We start from the raw sequence: 18,251 nt of genomic DNA, 5'->3' as shown, positions 1-18,251 counted from the left end.
AGCAAATCATTTTCCACTCAGTGTATTTGAATCTTCGAAATAAGTTGATATAATTTAGAGTCAGGATAATGCACAGCACATAGTAGGTATTCAATAAATATTTGTTGAATTAATTAGTGAATAAAAAGCATAGATAACAATTTAAAAAGTGAAATGGATAATAAGTTTTGGTAATGAAATTACTTTGACATATTGAGATTATTTTTCATTTTGGTTGGAAAATTACCTTAAAAGGCAGGTTCCAAAAAGGATATTCAGAAATGATTTCTGGTTTGGAATTACCATTATAATAAACAACATTTGGTTTCAAGGTAACTCCTTAAGAGGGACCACAGTGATTTCGGTAAACAAGTTAAGCCTCCTTACTTTACGGTTCCATAGGCCATATTGAGCACCTACTGTGCACACGACACCCTTGATTTGGTCCCTTCAGGAGACTATAAATATATATACTGTGTGACCAGAAGTGCTTCCCACCTATAAAATGGGGTATTGGTAACTACTTACTTGGGTTTTCAAAAGCTGCAGTGGGGAAACATCTGGCACATGATAGGCACTTAAAAATGTTTGGGTTCTCTACTTTGAGATGGTAACACTCACGATTTCCTTGTTTCACACCAAAAGCCTGGTGGCAAAGGGAAGCGTCTCCCTGAAGTTTACTGCATCGTGAGCCGCCTGGGATGCTTCAGCCTCTTTTCAAAGGTGAGGCCTCAGGGGAGGGAGGAAGGGAAGGCAAGGCAGAGCCCGGGAGGACACAGGAAACACCTGGACTCCTGGTGCTTTTGTAATCATATCCCCACATAGTTTCCTTCCCACTTCCTCCCCCATCACCTCCTCTGTTTTCTTATCATTAGTACCCGCAGTGAGAGCCAGTGAAGGTCAGGGCCCAGAGAGAGGCGGTTGGGGAAGAGGCAAAGTAATTACAGAGGATGGAAGGGGCAGAGGATCTTCCCAGAATATTCCTTGTGTTTTACTTTCTTACTTCTAAGCATTGTCTTTTGTCATACTCGCTTTTGCATGACAAAGAGGCCACTTGGATGGATGGATGTGTAAGTATGTATATATGTGTGGTGTGTGTGAGATATTTATTATTGTAGTAGTGCTCTAAATGGATCAAAACCTTGGGGTGCCTGGGTGGCTCAGATGGTTAAGCGTCTGCCTTCGGCTCGGGTCATGATCTCAGGGTCCTGGGATCGAGCCCCGCATCGGGCTCCCTGCTTGGGTGGGGAGCCTGCTTCTCCCTCTACCTCTGCTGTTCCCCCTGCTTGTGCTCTCTCGCTCTCTCTGTCAAATAAATAAATAAAATCTTTAAAATAAATAAATAAATGGATCAAAATCTTAATACAATCTGGTCCTCTTTTTGGGAAGATGAGCCAGTGTATCAAGACCTAGGAATTGCCATACTGAATTGGCTCACCCACCCCACTATTCTGGGTGGACAGAGGAGCTAATTGCTATTGTGTATGATGATAATCTCAAAAATTAGGTATAATCCAACATTCATTTCCTACATTAACCAGACATGAGTATCTAATCCATAAAGTGATTTTAAATTCTCCTTGAGCATTTCTTTCTGAGCTTTCTTTCGGAGAACTGAAGTCCTATGTCTATTGCCCACGGATGGCAAACAGCACTTCCTAAAAGCGTTCCAAAACATGTCTGCCTCCTGGCCACCTTCCACTTACCTCAGAGGAAGCCTGATCTATACTGATCTAGTGTAACCTCTTGCCTTGGTAGAACTTACACTTCTGGGCAAGTGTGTTAGAAATAAAGAATGATATCGATGTATCTGTGTTCCTGCCTCCCCTCCGCTGGGGTGGTAAGCCTTTTACACAGAAGTTGGTCACTTAGAGACTCTAGGACAGTTACGCATTACTGCTCACGTAGGTCTCTCCCAAGGGGTTGTTTAAATGTGGAAATAAGGCTGTGTCATAGCCTTTGCTGTTGTGAGAATGCTACAGAAGGTAGAAGTAAAACAGCTGAGTTAGCCCAGCATCCAGTGGTGCCTTTGGAATTCACGTGAGCTCCATTGTTTTGTCATGGACGGGGGATGACAAGCAAGTCAACATACTAACAGTGTGTGATGCACAGTTCTGTGTTTTCGTAGCATTTTTGTGACTAGAGATATTGTGGGAGTGTGATGTGATGCCATGCCAAAGCCCAAACAGTAAATATGCTGGATAGAACCAGAAACAGAGCTTTGGCAAACTGATCTCTAAAACTCGAGCTATTTCCAGGTGAGGGACTAGGATGGCTAAAATGACAAATTGTCCTGTTGTTCAGAGAAAGGAATCAGGGGTGTGAGTTCAAGCCCCACACTGAAAAACAAAAACAGAAAACGAAGGAAGGAGGGAAGGGGAATCCTGTTCAAGAACAGCTCTCAAAATCTCTGAAGAAAAGTATACCATTAAGTATCACTAACAGTCATGCCGAGTAACAAACTACAGTGGCTTAAAGCACCAGTCATTTATTCTTACAGACGCGCAGATCAGCTGGCCTCAGCTCGGCTTTTTTCCACTGGGCTCACTCGTGCGTTGGGGGTAGGCTGGGAGTTGGCTGACTCAGGCAGCCCGGGCTCTGCTGTCAAGCTGCCAGTCTGGGGTTGGGCCTAGTCCACATGTCTGTCTTCCTCCTTAGACAGGGAGCTGGCCCAGGTGTGCAGTTCTTGTGCCTGAGGCAGAGGCCCAAGTGGGCAAGCAGAAACACGTAAGACAGGCCTCCTAAGGCCCAGGTTTCAAACTGGTGCACTGTCACTTCTGCTTCAGTGTTCCTCATCCATTCTTTATTACCCCCTAACCAGCCTTTTAAGATTTTTTTTCCCTGAATTGCCTCCCCACCCCCCAAAGATTCTTTTTAATTTTTTGTCATGTTATTTTTTAACATGCTAAAATAAACATAACATAAAAGTTACTATTTTAGCCATTTTTTAAAGATTTTATTTTTAAGTAATCTCTACACCCAACATGGGGCTCAAACTCACAACCCTCAGATCAAGAGTTGCATGCTCTACCGACTAAGCCAGCCAGGTGCCCCTATTTTAGCCATTTTTTTTTTTTAAAGATTTTATTTATTTATTTGAGAGAGAGAGTGAGAGAGAGAAAGAGCACAAGAGGGGAGAACGGGAGAGGGAGAAGCAGACTCCCTGCCGAGCAGGGAGCCCGATGCGGGACTCGATCCCGGGACTCCAGGATCATGACCTGAGCCGAAGGCAGTCACTTAACCAACTGAGCCACCCAGGCGCCCTATTTTAGCCATTTTTAAGTGTACAGTTGATTAGCATTATGTTCATTCGCATTGTGTATAACTGTCACCATCATCCATCTCCAGAATTTTTTGATATCTCTGAACCAAAACTCTGCACCCATTAAACACTAACTCCCCATTCCCTTCTTTCCCTAGTCCTGGCAACCACCATTCTACTTTCTGTCTCTATGAATCTGATCACTGCAGGATCTCATGTAAATGGAATCATATATTTATCCTTCTGTGACTGACTTATATTCACTTAGCATATGTCCTCAAGGTTCATCAATATTGGAGCATATGTCATAATTTCCTTCATTTTTAAAGCTGAATAACAGTCTATTATTTGTATATATCACATTTTCTTTATCTGTCCATCAGTTTATTAGATGAACATTTGTGTTGTTTCCACATTTTAGTTATTGTGAATTATGCTGCCATGAACATGGCCATTCAGATATCTGAGTCCCTGCTTTCAAATATTTGGGCTATGTACCCATAAGTGTGGAATTACTGGATTATATGGTAATTCTATGTTTAATTTTTTTGAAGAATTACCATATATATGATCTTTTTAATTTTAATAATAAATTTCATTTAACCCACATATCCAAAATATTATTTTTTCAACATATAATCCATATGGTCATTGATAGTTTACATCCTTAATTTTGTATTCTGAAATCTACTGAGGATTTTACACTCTACAACACACCTCAATTCAGACTCGCCATATTTCAAGGGTTCAGTGGCTACACGTGTATTAATATAAATGGTATTTTTATTTAAACTCTTTGGTCCGGGGTGCCTGGGTGGCTCAGTCGTTAAGCATCTGCCTCCAGCTCAGGTCATGATCCCAGAGTCCTGGGATCGAGCCCCGCGTCGGGCTTCCTGCTCCGCGGGAAGCCTGCTTCTCCCTCTCCCATTCCCCCTGCTTGTGTTCCCTCTCTCACTGTGTCTCTCTCTGTCAAATAAATAAATAAAATCTTTAAAAATAAAAAAAATAAATAAATAAAAAATAAACTCTTTGGTCCACAACTAGATTATGGAGGGTCTTGCATTTAGATTTTTTTTTCAAATAACAGTTTTATTGATGGGGTGCCTGGGTGGCTCAGTTGTTAAGCGTCTGCCTTCGGCTCAGGTCATGATCCCAGGGTCCTGGAATCAAGCCCCGCATCGGGCTCCCTGCTCAGCGGGAAGCCTGCTTCTCCCTCTCCCACTCCCCCTGCTTGTGTTCCCTCTCTCGCTGTGTCTCTCTCTGTCAAACAAAATCTTTAAAAAAAATAAAATAACAGTTTTATTGAAATATAGTTTGTAAAACATAAAATTTGCCCATTTAAAATCTAGGATTCAGTGGCTTTTAAAGCATATCCACACAGTTGTATAACGATTACCACATTTATAGGACATTTTTATCACCCCAGCAAGCAACACCTGTAGCCATGAGCAGTCACTTTCCAACCCTAGTAACGACCAATCTGCTTTCAGTCTCTATGGATTTGCCTGTTCTGGACATTTTATCCAAGTGGAATCATACAATAAGTGGCCTTCTGTGACTGGTGTCTTTGACTTAGCCTAATCTTTTCAAGGTTCATCCATGTTGTAGCATGAATCAGTATCTCATTCCTTTTTATGGCTGATAATGGTATATAATGGAATATCACATTTTGTTTATCCATTCATCAGTTGATGGACATTTAGGTTACTTCCCCTTTTTGACTATTATGAATAATTCTGCTATGAACATTAATACACTAGTTCTTGTTTTTGGTTTTTTTTTTAAGATTTATTTAGAGAGAGAGAGAGAGAGAGCACGCGGGGGTGGGGCAGAGGGAGAGGGAGAGAGAATCTCAAGCATAGTCTATGCTGATTGTGAGCTCGCCGACATGGGGCTTGATCTCACCACCCTGAGATCATGACCTGAGCTGAAATCAAGAGTCAGACACCTAACTGACTGTGCCACCCAGGCACCCCAATGTACAGTTTTTGTGTGAACATGTTTTCATTTCTGTTGGTAAATATCCAGAAGTGTAATGGCTAAGTCATATGGAAGCACTATCTTTAACCTTTTAAGGTACTGCCAGACGGCTTAGCAAAGGGGCTTCACTAGTTTACATTCCCACCAGCAGTACATGAGGGTTCCAATTTCTCCTCTTCCTCACCAACACTTGCTATTGTCTATCTTTTGGTCATAGCCATCCTAATGGGTGTGAAGTGGTATCTTGTTGTGGTTTTGGTTTGCACTTCCGTAATAGCTACCCTCAGAGATATTTGAACTCCACAGATACGCTGTAGATCTTTTTAGGTACTGTGGGCTTTTAAAGGGCTACAAACCATTATAATATCTAAGTTTTTTTCAGCATCACCCCCAAGAACCAATTTTTATCCCCTTGGGGGCAATATTGCTCCCAGTGAGAATGCATGTATTAGGCCAGTAAGTTAAGTGGCCAAACCCAAAGTCAAGGGGATCAAGGAACTTCACCACTTTAGTGAGAAGAACTGCAAAGGCACATGGCAAAGGAGTGGGTACATAGAGAGGAGATTTGAGGCAATAACATATGGGGTGAAAACACTTTAAGTTTGGCCTGATGAGGACAGCAGGGCTTCCCCATAATTCTTTAGTCACGGTGGCAGGCCCATTTCATCGAAAACGGAGTGATATCTTGGTGCCCTCACTTCAGGATAGCTAAGCTGCTTTTGTGACCCTTGCAGATCTTGGATGAGGTGGAAAAACGGCGAGGCATTTCTCCTGCCCTGGTACAGCCCCTCATGAGGAGTGTCATGGAAGCCCCTTTCCCAGCACTGGGCAAAACCATCGTTGTCAAGAACTTCTTGCCAGGATCGGGAACTGAGGTAAGTCATCAGATTCCTGTTGTCTCCTAGGGGAGAGAATGGCTCAGACCAAACGGCTGGCTTTCAGAGGTCTGTTACATCACGGAATGTGACATCAGACATCATAAAATCCACCCTAAGTCCTGTCCCTCCGTTCCAGGGTTTAGTCCCAGAGAGCAAGCCCCAGAGCTGTGCCATGGAAGCACTTGGTGTTTCTTTGAATGACATTGGTGTTACAGGTGAGGGAACTGCATCCTTAGCTTCTCTTACTAGCCAGTTACACTCATAGGTTGTATTTGAACCTATTTGCATTTTTGGTCTCCATCACCTCTGTAACTTCATAATGTAAAACAGATTATTTTCAGGGAAGACAAGCGTACATACTACTTTTTATTCACCTGTCTAGGACTTTGAGGTACGTCCCTTTCCTTGGCTGGGTTGGAACTTAGTGCAGGACTTTATTTTCATCCTTCCCATTCCCTTCATATGGCTCTGTGGATATCACTAGGCAGATTCCATTCAGCCTTGAGTCTCTAGTTGCAAAAGCCCTCGAAAAAGCAGCTCTGGATACAGCTGAGGGATTAAGGATAGGTCTAGGGTATTCTGGAACAACTCAATTTCCCAGAACAGAGGGAGGCATTCTCCGTGTTGCTGGAGAACCCTGTAGTATCCTATACCAGATGCAGGTGGCTTGGCCATAAGGATGTTCACATTAGTGAGCCCCACTATGGGGGCAGCACTGGGCAGGTGCCATGCTCAGAGTAAAACACCAGTCTCTGCTCACTGTGAAGGAGTCAGCTATTTAAAGGGAAAAACACACATGAGCAGTGACTTGAGATGAATTTGGGAACATTTCAACGAGTACACAATGAGAAGATGTGCCCACTAAGCATATAAGCTGTAAGACACATCATAAGCAAGGGATTGGTAAGGGGTTGGGTTTATTGAGAAATGCCTTCCAGAGGAGGTGAGTCCGGAAAGTGCTGCTTGGATCTGTTGGTCCTTCTGCGTGAGCCTGTGACTCCATTCCAGCAGGTAATATTCCCTCATGAGGCAGAGACACTTTCCTGTGGGACTCTAAGTGATAGGACATCAACAGTCATGGAACTCCCAGGGAGGGGGATGGTCCAGACATGTCACTGTCAGGCAGAGCCTCCAAGCATTTGGGGCCACGGGCCATTGATTCTGCCATCCAGTGTCCCCACCTCCATCTGAACATTCCTCACACTCAACTGTGAGAAAGAGTTCGTACCAAGTGTACCTGCTCCCTCAGTGTCCTAGGATCTTTCTTTTCCCCAATCACTTTTGCCTTCCTCGTTTTCTTTCCCTCTTCCTCTGCAAATGGCTCACCCCTGCTGAGGACCTCCTCATGGCTGCTCTGTTCCCCGGCAGGTGATTGAACTGTGCCGCCCACTGGACTCCCGGCTCGAGCACGTAGACTTTGAGTCTCTCTTCTCCTCTCTCAGCGTCCGCCACCTGCTCTGTGTGTTTGCCTCCCTGCTTCTGGAAAGAAGGATCATCTTCATCGCAGACAAGCTCAGGTACCTGCCTTGGCCATTTCTACTAAAGTGTCTGAATGACAGTCGGAGGACTGTCTGGAGCGTGGGGGACAGGTGACTGCCCAGGACTGCAGAGGAAGCCCCTCTGAGGGAAGAGTGCAGACCAGTGGGCCGCGAGGATGGGAGGTTTATAAGGCACACTGGTTCTGTAAAACAACGTAAGCCTGCGCTTCTCTGTGCTACTTATCTGATATTCAGCCTACCTTTCATCATTCCGCGGGGTGCTGGGCGCTCTGCTGTGGGCTAAAGGCACAAGGGTAAGAGCGCAGAGCTGTACTCATGGTTTTCAGTCCAGGTGGGGCGGGGGCTGGAGGCGTGAGCAGAGCCCCTGGGACTGTGCCGTCGAGGCTTATCGGAGTGGCATGTTCTGGACACCAAGGAGGGCACTCACAGTCAGAGGAGGCCACTTCTGGGTGAGTCCTGAGACTAAGGGCGAGTAGAAAGCACATTCCAGGCTAAAGGAGCTATAGCTATCTAGACAAAGGAAAGGAGACAGGAGGCCGAGCGTGTCACCTTCAGAAACTTGTAAAGCAGTTCACTGCAGCTAAGCAGACGAAGGAAGGCGGAGTGGGGGGCAAGGGGCCAAGGTTCACAGAGGCCTGCAGGGCCGTGCTAAACACAGATGGATCCCCACGGTGGATAAATGACACAGAATCACACACACCTGCTCACTGCACGGTAGGATGCCCCCCATGTCCTAAGGGACACGTTCAGTGATTTGCAAAGCCCAAGTCACAAATCAAAGAAGAGCCAGAGGAGATGCAGATAGGGATTTGAGTGAATTCTGAATTTAAAAAGAAAAAAAAGAATTCCTGGCATTTTCATCGCTTCAGAACACTGAATCAGAGGCTTCTTTGCTTCGGAACTGAGGGCACAGCAGCACGGCTGGTGACTGCCCCTCCAGGAAGGGCTGAGATGGGCCCGCCAACCAGGGAAAGCAGATGAGGCCAACCGAGGAGTCCAGCCGGAAAGAAGAAATGCCAAAAACACACAAATCAAAGAACTGTGGCTTGGAGAGGAAAGAGGACTCCCAAATCTGGAAAACAAAAGGGAGGAAGAAGAACAGGGAAAGAAGAACAGGGAAAGGACAGAGGAATGAATGTGGAGCTCATCAGGAACGTGGAAGGAAGTGGAATCCAGTCCTCTCCTCCCACTCCAGCCCATCTGGTCATCTTGGTGATGCTCCTCTTTGGACAGCAGCCACTTAGCTATTCCCAGCCTGCTCCCCCGCCCCCCCCCTGGTTTTTAGTGAGCTCTTCACTGTTACTGTCATGCTTCTTGCACTCCCCAGTGCACTGGGGTCCGCGCAGGAAGCAGGCCGGCTCTCAGCCTGCAGCTGGTGCTGGGAGTGGGCAGCTCTCCAAGCTCACTGGGCACTGGGGAATTCAGGCGGGAGAGTTCTAAGGTTGGGGCTCTGGAAGCGAAAGATGAGTAATAACCCTTCAGTGACCAGGGTCGGGTTTCATCGAGTAGCTGTCTGTCTTCTCTGGAAACTCCGCTCTGTCCCCGGAAGTAGAATTCTCAGGCTCCACCGTCGGGGAGGGGAAAGTGATGGCTCTCAGGAAGGCCGAGGCAAGAAGTGAAGGCCAGCCCAGTAAACCTGCTGCCCACCCAGACTGGAGATGGGGCCAAGCAGTCCCTTCAGGAGCTTGCTGCCGGGTTGAAGATGGTAGGCTTGGGAAGGTGCCTCCTGAGAAAATGTCTGGGAAGACGGGCATGGCTGGAGAGGAGCGTGCCCTCCCCAGGCTTCCCTCCCCAACAAAGGAGAACACGAAAGAGAGGTACAATGAGAGAGAGGGTGGGAATAGAAAGGGTCAAAGACAGATGCATCCCTGAAGGACAGCAGAGGGGATGGGTCAGGCTTAGGGTATGAAGACTCCTGGAAATGCTGTGACGAAGATGTCTGGAGGGGACTTGCCCACCTCTCCCTCCAGCCTGGACAGATTTCTGGGTTGACAGACTGAAGCCCGTTCCCCAGAGCTGCTGTAACAAGAGACAAAGGAAGGTGAAGGGACTCCATCCCTGAGAATGGACCCTGCCCCGTGGCTGCATCTGGGTTGCTTCTCCCAGCTCCTCCCCTCCTGCTCAGCTTTACTGTGGGGACAGGTCACCGATGTGGTCGGATTGGAGGGGACTTCAAAGTGTCTCTCCTCACCCCACTTTTCATGATGCCTGGTGTTCTGCCTTTAGAGACGGAGTCCCTTCGAACAGCAGACCACCATGAGAGGGCAGAGGGGGTAAAACGTCAGCTACAGCTGCTGCAGGGACAGGGTCCAGAGCCAGGCCATGGCGCAGTTAACCACTGTGTGTGTGTGTGTGTGTGTGTGTGTGTAAAACACCTTAATTACCTTTACAGACCCTTTAGAGCTTTCATACTTGCACATCCGTCTCATCACATGGGATGCAGGGCCCCGGGGTGCTTCCCCGGAAGAGGGAGGAAGCCTGAGCATCCTCAGCTGTGGGCCTGGGCCTCCTCATTTATGAAACCAGGGCTCATCTGCACCCAGGCCCCCGTCACTGCAACTTGTGACAGCCCCCATGTCATGTGTTCCCCAAAGGCAGCCAGCCCCTGCTTTTCCTGTTACAAATGCCTCAAAGTATTCTCTCTCTTGCCCCATAAATTATCTTTCCATCCAATGCCCAGGCAGACCTGAAGGGATGGAAAAATAAATAAATAAAGGCCCATAGAGCTGAGGCCGGAGAAGAAGGAATCGCAGCATGAGCAAGCCTGATGACAGGAACACTGGAATGTCGCCTCTGGGCCCGGCTCTTGGAAGGGGTTGATCTGTACTCTTTCAGTCTCCTGACAACTCAGTCAGATAGCTTCTATTACTAGGAAACTAAGAAGCACACAGAGGTTAAGTCACTTTGCTCAAGCAAGCCAGTGGTTAGTGGGAGGGCTGGGACGCAGGCAGCTTGGCTCCAGAGAAAATGAGAAGGGAGGAGGAGGAGCATGCCACGTGGTCTGGCGGGGGGAAGGGCAACTTCTGTGACCCCCATCTACAGAAATATATAAGGAAAGTCTTTTTTAAAACACGCCGTTGAGACCCCCTGTGTGCTTGGCATCAGGCTAGAATTGTGTACTGAAGAAGCTAAGACTTCTGTGCTTTTCTCCCCAAGCCCTCCCTCTCTGTGGCCTTCAGCTGGGGCCCATGAGGCTGGTGGGACCGGGCGACCCCACAGTCTCTCCTCGCTCTGAAATTCTCTCACTCCACAGGCCAGAGTGCTCGGGACCTCCTGGAACCGTGCTCCTTCGTGCCTTGCCCTCCCTTTGATCCTGGCCCAGAACCTGCTAAGGGTATCATTCCTGACCCCCACCTCCTCAGGCGTCCTGTGCTTGCCAGAGTGTCCCAGGGGACGACCACCTCATGTGCCCAACTGTGCAGTGGGGGAGAGGACTGTCTAATGCCTGCAGGACCCCTCTGGCTCAAATGCTATGTGATTCTATGAACATGCTGCTGAGGGAAAGTCAGCCCCAACACCCCACCTCTCCCTGAGCTCCATAGGCTCACTCCCCTCCCGGCTTTATCTGGTTCAGTAGAAATCACCTGGGTAGCTACTGGGGCCTTCCTTAGAGCGATTCCAGTCCCTGACACTTCAGAGCTGTGTGACGCCCAAGTAACTGTGCATGCACATCTAATGCCCTTCTTAACGTTCTTGGGTTAGAGTTAAATACGCACCGTGTTGTGGGTCCTCTACAGGACGCCCAGGCCTCTGCTCTAGACTGTGCTCAGAAGTCGGGGCGTCTCTGCACCTCCTTTTACAGCTTACACTGTCTACTTCTGGAGACCTCGGTGTCAGGTCTCTCTGACCCTCCGTGGTGACCCCTTCCCTAACAGGCCAACTGAGCCAGTACAGGGAAATCTGGCTCACCTGTAAGAAAGTGACACAGCTGGGGCTCCTGGCTGGCTCAATCAGTGGAGCCTGCGACTCTTGATCTTAGGGTTGTAAGTTTGAATCCCACATTGGTGTAGAGATTACTTAAAAATAAAATCTTAAGAAAAAAAAGAAAGAGGAGGAGGGAGGGAGGGAGGGAGGGAGGAAGGAAGGAAGAAAGATAGCTAATGATCAAAACACAGAAAATCCACCAAAGAACATCCTGTGTGTGAAGTTGCTGAGTGAAAAAAGCTAGAACCCATCTTCCCTTCTCGGGCCTGCTCTTCTTACTGGGTATCCCTCCAGGAGGAATCTGCCTCCACCTAATACTGCCTGATTTATGGACAAAGAGCCATAGGGAACTGAAGAGTTCCTTTGGCCAGGTCATGACAAACTAGGGCTTTGAGGACAGTGGCTGGCTGCAAATCATCTGACCTGGGAAAGTCTATGAGGAGAGCCTTCAGCATAAGCTCCCGTGGGGTCTTTCATCCTCATCACCCCTGGGCACGGTACTCCACACGCCACATGTGGTCCCATTTCCAGCCCTGTTCAGCTAGAAGTGGAAGCAAGCCTCCTCATTCTTCTGATTCCCCCCAATCTTTGTGAGACCTCAGAACAGCACAAGAGAGCAGGACAGGCCACGAGCTCAGTGAGTGGCCGCTTGGCATCTCGGTGGACATTAGCCTGAATTTGGCCTGTAGTCATGCTGCCATCCCCTCACCACACACACACACACACACAATGTACTTACTCTTCACTGCTAGTGAGTCTACCCACTGCAACAGGAAGTAGCCGGGACTTGTGGCAAATACTGAATGAGTTATGAAAGAGTTTTAAGTCGAGCCAAAAATCTATCAAATTTAGAATAATATTTTTGCTCTGTTTCATCTTCAGGGTGGACACTGAGTGTTTCTTAAGGCTCCGTCAAGCCCAAGTTTGACAGATGGAAAAGAGAGAATGTTGTTGTGATGGCTTGTTCTGTTGTCATAGCAACCCAAATAAATATTTTCTTATACCCCTTTCTTCATTTCCCCAATGATAAACATTTGTTTTTTAGTTTATTAATTTCAATTCCCAACATTTTGACTAATCTACAGACGCAGCCGAATCATAAAATCAGAGCTGCACATAAACAGATTTGTTCAAAAGTTTTAGATGGGGGTGCCTGGGTGGCTCAGTCGGTTAAGCGACTGCCTTCGGCTCAGGTCATGATCCTGGAGTCCCGGGATCGAGTCCCGCATCGGGCTCCCTGCTCGGCAGGGAGCCTGCTTCTCCCTCTGACCCTTCCCCCTCTCATGTGCTCTCTGTCTCTCTCATTCTCTCTGTCCCAAATAAATAAATAAAATCTTTAAAAAAAAAAAAGTTTTAGATGGGACAAAGTTTTTAATATTTGAGAAATTTCCTTTTTATCCTTTTTGGGGTACTGGAAGACTATAAGCCAAATGACTACTTAGGATTAGGTGGTCAAATCTTTTTTTTAAGATTTATTTATTTACTTATTTCACACACACACACACACACACACACAGTACCAGCAGGGGAAGCGGCAGAGGGAGAGGGAGAAGGAGACTCCCCACTGAGCAGGGAGCCCGAAGCGGGGCTTGATCCCAGGACTCTGGGATTATGACTTGAGCCAAAGGCAGACGTTTAACTGACTGAGCCACCGAGGTGCCCCAAGGTGGTCAAATCTTGGTAAATACTGGAGTTTGCACCTTGGCTTTGCCCATGAGTAACTGCACAGATAAGTTCCTAGGTAGCTATGCACCTTCGTCCTTTTGTGTTCTCCTTTTGGTTGTTTTTTTTTTTATCAGTATCTGTAAGCCTAAATGGGGACCCCCTGTCCTGTCTAGAATCGGTTATGCTTGGCAATGTTTGCCATCTCAGAAAAAGGTAGGGTTTGTGAGTGTGCCCTCTCTGGGCAGATGAGCTTGCCCGAGGCCCACCTGCAGCATCAATAGCTGCCACCTTGGTGGTCTGCATCCAGAATACTACTTCAGAGGTCCCCAGAGTGGCTGCCAGTCTTAGAGGTACATACATTTCATTCAGCAAAAGCCTATGAAAAATACAACTTTAGTAACATAATGGGATCAGTCTGATGAAATATTAAGTATCAACTACCTATTTTTGCATATGAACACCAAGAAGGTGACATTTGGAGCAAGATTTGGAGAGTAGCGTGACCAAAATTGTCTTCTACGTCAAACCCATCACTAGCAAAATCTTGGGCTGAAGACTTAGTCCGGTTCGTCCATCAGGGGTCAGATGCTCTCAGGCCGTCCTTGTTTGTGTTGCCACCTTTATGTGGAGCTTACTGCAGGGACTCAAAACCTCTCCACTACTTTGTTCTATTAGTTTGTCCCATGCGATGTCACCCCAGCTCTTCTGTCCTGTCTCCACTAATGAGCCCTAGGATTATCTCCCGATGACAAGCCGTGGTTCTTTTCACTTTCCAGCTATTTCCAGCGCCTGGTTTTCTTTCGCGCACGTAGATTTATAGTTTGTAAACATTAAAGCTGGAAGGAAGTTAGAAATTATCTAGTCCACTTGACTTATTCTACAGATAAGGAAGTTCAAGGCTTTCACCTAAGATCATACAGGAAGTAGCAAAGCCAGTTTTCTCGAGGCCCAGCCTAATTTTTTTTTTTTTAATTTGGCAACATGTTACTTCTAGGTTTGAAAGTACAGTCATGGAAATATGGCAGCCAGGGCATGGTGGCACCCGCTAGGTCCCGCTAGGTCCCTCCAGGTACCAGCCCAGACTGAAGTTTGCCTTTTGCTCATGTTCCCGGGAATGATACACTAGGAGAGATACTTTGCCTGGGATACTGACGGATGTTGATAGGATCATTCTTCAAATTCCTGGGGAGTCTGTCTAACTCAGGAAACTCATTGTTTACTGTTCTGGTAGCATTTTAGAGAAGGCTCTGTGTTCAGTTCTTACTGGTTCCTAGGTGAGTTGGAAGGTTGCTGAGCATAATAACCCCACATACGGTGACAGGAGCTTGGTAGCAACCAGAACCAAAGTGTCTTCTCCAGGAGAACTTGATTACACACAAGTGCACCCTGATTTCTCCAGACTAATGCTTCAACCCTCACAAAGCACCGCCAAATAGCAAAGCATTCTGGGACCCTTCTCCCCTGTGCCCATCTTGAAGCCCTGTGGCCCAGCCAGCCTCCCACGTGGGCATCACCTCCCTCCCCTGCTTTTGTACAAATCGATCACAGCTAAAGGCTGGTGTTGCTTTCCTCCACCCCCACGGTAACAAGAGCCAGCTGTGAGGGCTGTCTTCCTAGGACTTCCTCCAAAACATTGCCTCTCCTCCAACCAGCAGATGCTTAGGAAGGCTGTATGGCAAGCTTACTTGAAAAGTCATCCTCAGCGTCGCCCAAACCAAACCTGTTCTTTCCATATTCCTTTTTTTTTTTTTAAGGTTTTATTTATTTATTTGAGAGAGAGAATGAGAGAGAGAGAGCACATGAGAGGGGGGAGGGTCAGAGGGAGAAGCAGACTCCCCGCCGAGCAGGGAGCCCGATGCGGGACTCAATCCCGGGACTCCAGGATCATGACCTGAGCCGAAGGCAGTCGCTCAACCAACTGAGCCACCCAGGCGCCCTCTTTCCATATTCCTAAGAGACCACCCATCCTAGCAGTGCCTACCCCTCTACCCCCCGTGGAAGGCTCCTCTAGCCTTCATGAGCCTGGGAATAAAATTTCATTAGCACTTGCAGCAGAGACCGAGAAAAACACAAGCTATACTCAAAATAATCCCTTTCTCCTCTACCATTTATTTTGGGGGGAGAGTTGTCACTTTGCAGAATTCGACCTTTCCTTCTAGTGTTTCAAGAGAGAGAAGTTGTTGGTTTGTTTTGTTTTTTTCTCCCAGCATACTGATGTGGGCCGGTGAGCAAGAGGAGGAATGCGCCATTCCTCAAACGACGCCCACCTGTTGTCGTGAGCGCCCGGCGCTCCGTATGCGCCTGCCAGCGAGGTGCTAATGACAGCCAGGTGCGGAAACATTTGGCCCCGGCTGCAACAGCACATCGGACGATTTAAAAACAAACAAACAGAAAACCCTTGTCAGGAGAGAGAACAGGGGCCCACACCTGCCTCCGTGGCGAGCAGGGTACCCAGCTGAGTTGTCATCATTGGTCCCCATCAAAATTGAATTCAGCTGTCCTTTAGTTCTGTGCATTCCAGTGGCATGAATGAATTTGATCTTTCTCTCCGGAACATTTATTCACCCAGTGTATGTATCTGGCTAGAACTGGCATTGCTTCTCATTTTTAATGACCTGTTCCAACTGCTTCCTCATCCAGCTGGTTCACACTCTGCAGCTGAACGTTGGGAGATGTGGGGGGGGCTCCCGGCATTGCAGGGCCCCTTAGGCTTCCCCTAGGAGCCACAGGATGCTCTAGCGGCAGAGAGAAGCCAGCAACTCATTACACTTTCTCATTCCAGGAATGAGGCAGCAAGAAAGCAAAAGGGCAGAAGGCCTTTTCTTTGAGTTGGGGAAAAAAAAAACTTAAACACATTTATTTTTCTACTGCAGTGATTGAGGAAACCACAAAGGCTTCTCACTGTGTCTCTTCGTGCCTCCATTCCTCGCTCTGTATCTCTTCCCCTCCTCCAGGCGCTTCACGGCCCACCTTGAATGCAGAGGTCAGCCTCGGCCTCTGTCTCTTTAGCTCTTAAAATTCAAAAGAAGGGGCGCCTGGCCAGTTCAGTCGGTAGAGCATGCGGTTCTTGATCTCAGTGTCGTGAGTCCAAGCCCCACGTTGGGTGTGAAGCTTACCGAAAAACAAAAAAAAGATTCAAAAGAAGATGAACTCCATCTCTAAGGTGGCTCCAGGTCTAAAATTCTGTGATTCTATAACCTCCCTGGGGTCAAAAGTGCTTAAACCACAACTCTGAAAATGTGAAAGAACTCTTCAGCGTGAGCACTGCATTTTTATTCTCCGCTAGCAAGCGGACAGAAGTGAAAAGCTTCAGAACCAGCTGTGAAATGGGCCCCGCATGACCACTCCCACCGCCGAGGCCCACCCAGAGCCACTCTTCCTCCAAGACACATTCTGGAGCTTCCAACAAACGTGCTGTCCAAGGAGACGGGTTTCATACACGAGGCTTCCTTCAGAGAATTCCTTCTCACCGTCTCTTTTAAGGTCCCTCTAGTCACTTGGGAATGAAAGCCAACATCCCAGGAAAACATGGAACATACCAGAATTCCAACTGGACCATTACTGTCTACCTGCCTCCAGCCTCCAGTTCTTTGGTCCAAATCGTTGACTTCAGACCCTTTTTACTGCAGGCCCTAATGAGCAATGCCGTTCATGTTCAGACCCAACGCATATACCACACACAGGCCCACAGATCGTTATTTACGACTGGAACAGAATGCAGCACACTCTTCTAGTCTGTTCTTTTTGTTGTTTCTAAGACTGATCACAGCCCACTAAAATTATTTCAGGACCCAATGATGGGCTGCAAACTGTAGTCTGAAAAAACCTGCTCTAGACCCAGCTCTCCACATTTATACTTTAACATCCTGGTTTTCTCAGTTGTGTCCTCACAACTATAGTACGTGAGCAGATCAACTTTGCAGACTGGTCACACACTGATACAGGTTGGTCCTAAAAGTTTTAAATTTTAGAACAAAGTAAATTCAACACGTTCAATCATCAAGGAAATTAAACACAAAGGGTGAGCAACTCACCAACAGTATTTACATTCCTGAATATCTGAGAGAAAGGGATGCCTGAGGAAAAATGTTTCTCTGCTTTGAGAGAAAATTCTTTGAGAAGTCACCAACCTGCCAGCTGAATTATTGCTGTTCTTCTCAGTATACGCCCTAACAATTATTCTGTCTCACTATTACTCAATAGGTATAAGGAAGGTATTATAAAGAAGGTATTATATACCTTATATACCTCCCTCTTATGAAGAAGATATTATGGGCATTATGATAATGAAATCTTGGGGTAGTATCTTTCTCGTTTTGGGGGTAATCACTTGAAAGAAAAGACTAGGACCAAATAGTGCGACATGTGGGTGCCATGCTCCTAAGAAGCATTTCAGGACTTCACTTAGTGTTCAGAGAGATAATTTGCAAAGACAGGGAACAGGAAGGTCAGGAGGTTCATGCTGATAAATGAACAAGATTCAACATTTCTCTTGTTTGGTTTGGGGGCCCCCAAATGCAGGTGGGATGGGAAAGGGGGCTAGTATATATTTTAAGGATGTTCAGGGATGCCAGATTCAGAGGAATTCCTTTTGCTGGTAAGTAATTTTTTCTTGTTTTTTTTTTTTTATTGTGATAAAATGTACATAACATAAAGTTCACTATTTTAATCATTTTTAAGTACACAGTTCAGTGGCAGCATTAAGGACATTCACAGTGTTTGCGACCATCAGCACTGTCCATTTCCAGAACTTTTCATCATCTCAAACTGAAAGTCTGTCCACTCTAGGCAACAGCTCCCCATTCTCGCTCCCCCAGCCCCTGGTCTCTATGAATTTGCCTGTTCTAAGTCCCTCACGTATAAGTGGAATCGTCCAGTATTTGCCTTTTTCTCTCTGGCTTATTTCACTTGCTAGCCAATATCTTTTAGTTCACCTCTTTTCTCCTTAAGGAAGCCAGAGCTAAGTGATCCTATTAAAACGGGCTCAGGAAAGTTTTATGACATTGAGGTTGCAGGCAGACCTTGGTCTGTTGCACTTTGCAGATACTGCATTTTTTGTTTTTG

The 18,251-nt window shown here is 46.8% G+C and overlaps 1 protein-coding gene across 1 annotated transcript in view; it reads left to right on the top strand.

Moving 5' to 3' along the window:
- DENND2A (DENN domain containing 2A) overlaps positions 1 to 18,251 on the top strand; it is a 69,042-nt gene that overhangs the window by 38,099 nt on the left and 12,692 nt on the right. The window contains exons 12-14 of the mRNA XM_021692865.2: positions 625 to 702; positions 5,956 to 6,096; positions 7,468 to 7,616. Coding sequence (XP_021548540.2) covers positions 625 to 702; positions 5,956 to 6,096; positions 7,468 to 7,616 — 368 coding nt within the window. The remainder of the gene's footprint in view (positions 1 to 624; positions 703 to 5,955; positions 6,097 to 7,467; positions 7,617 to 18,251) is intronic.

Source organism: Neomonachus schauinslandi, chromosome 12 (assembly GCF_002201575.2).
Source record: "Neomonachus schauinslandi chromosome 12, ASM220157v2, whole genome shotgun sequence".
Lineage (NCBI taxonomy): Eukaryota > Metazoa > Chordata > Mammalia > Carnivora > Phocidae > Neomonachus > Neomonachus schauinslandi.
This window is presented reverse-complemented; position numbering and strand designations above follow the sequence as displayed.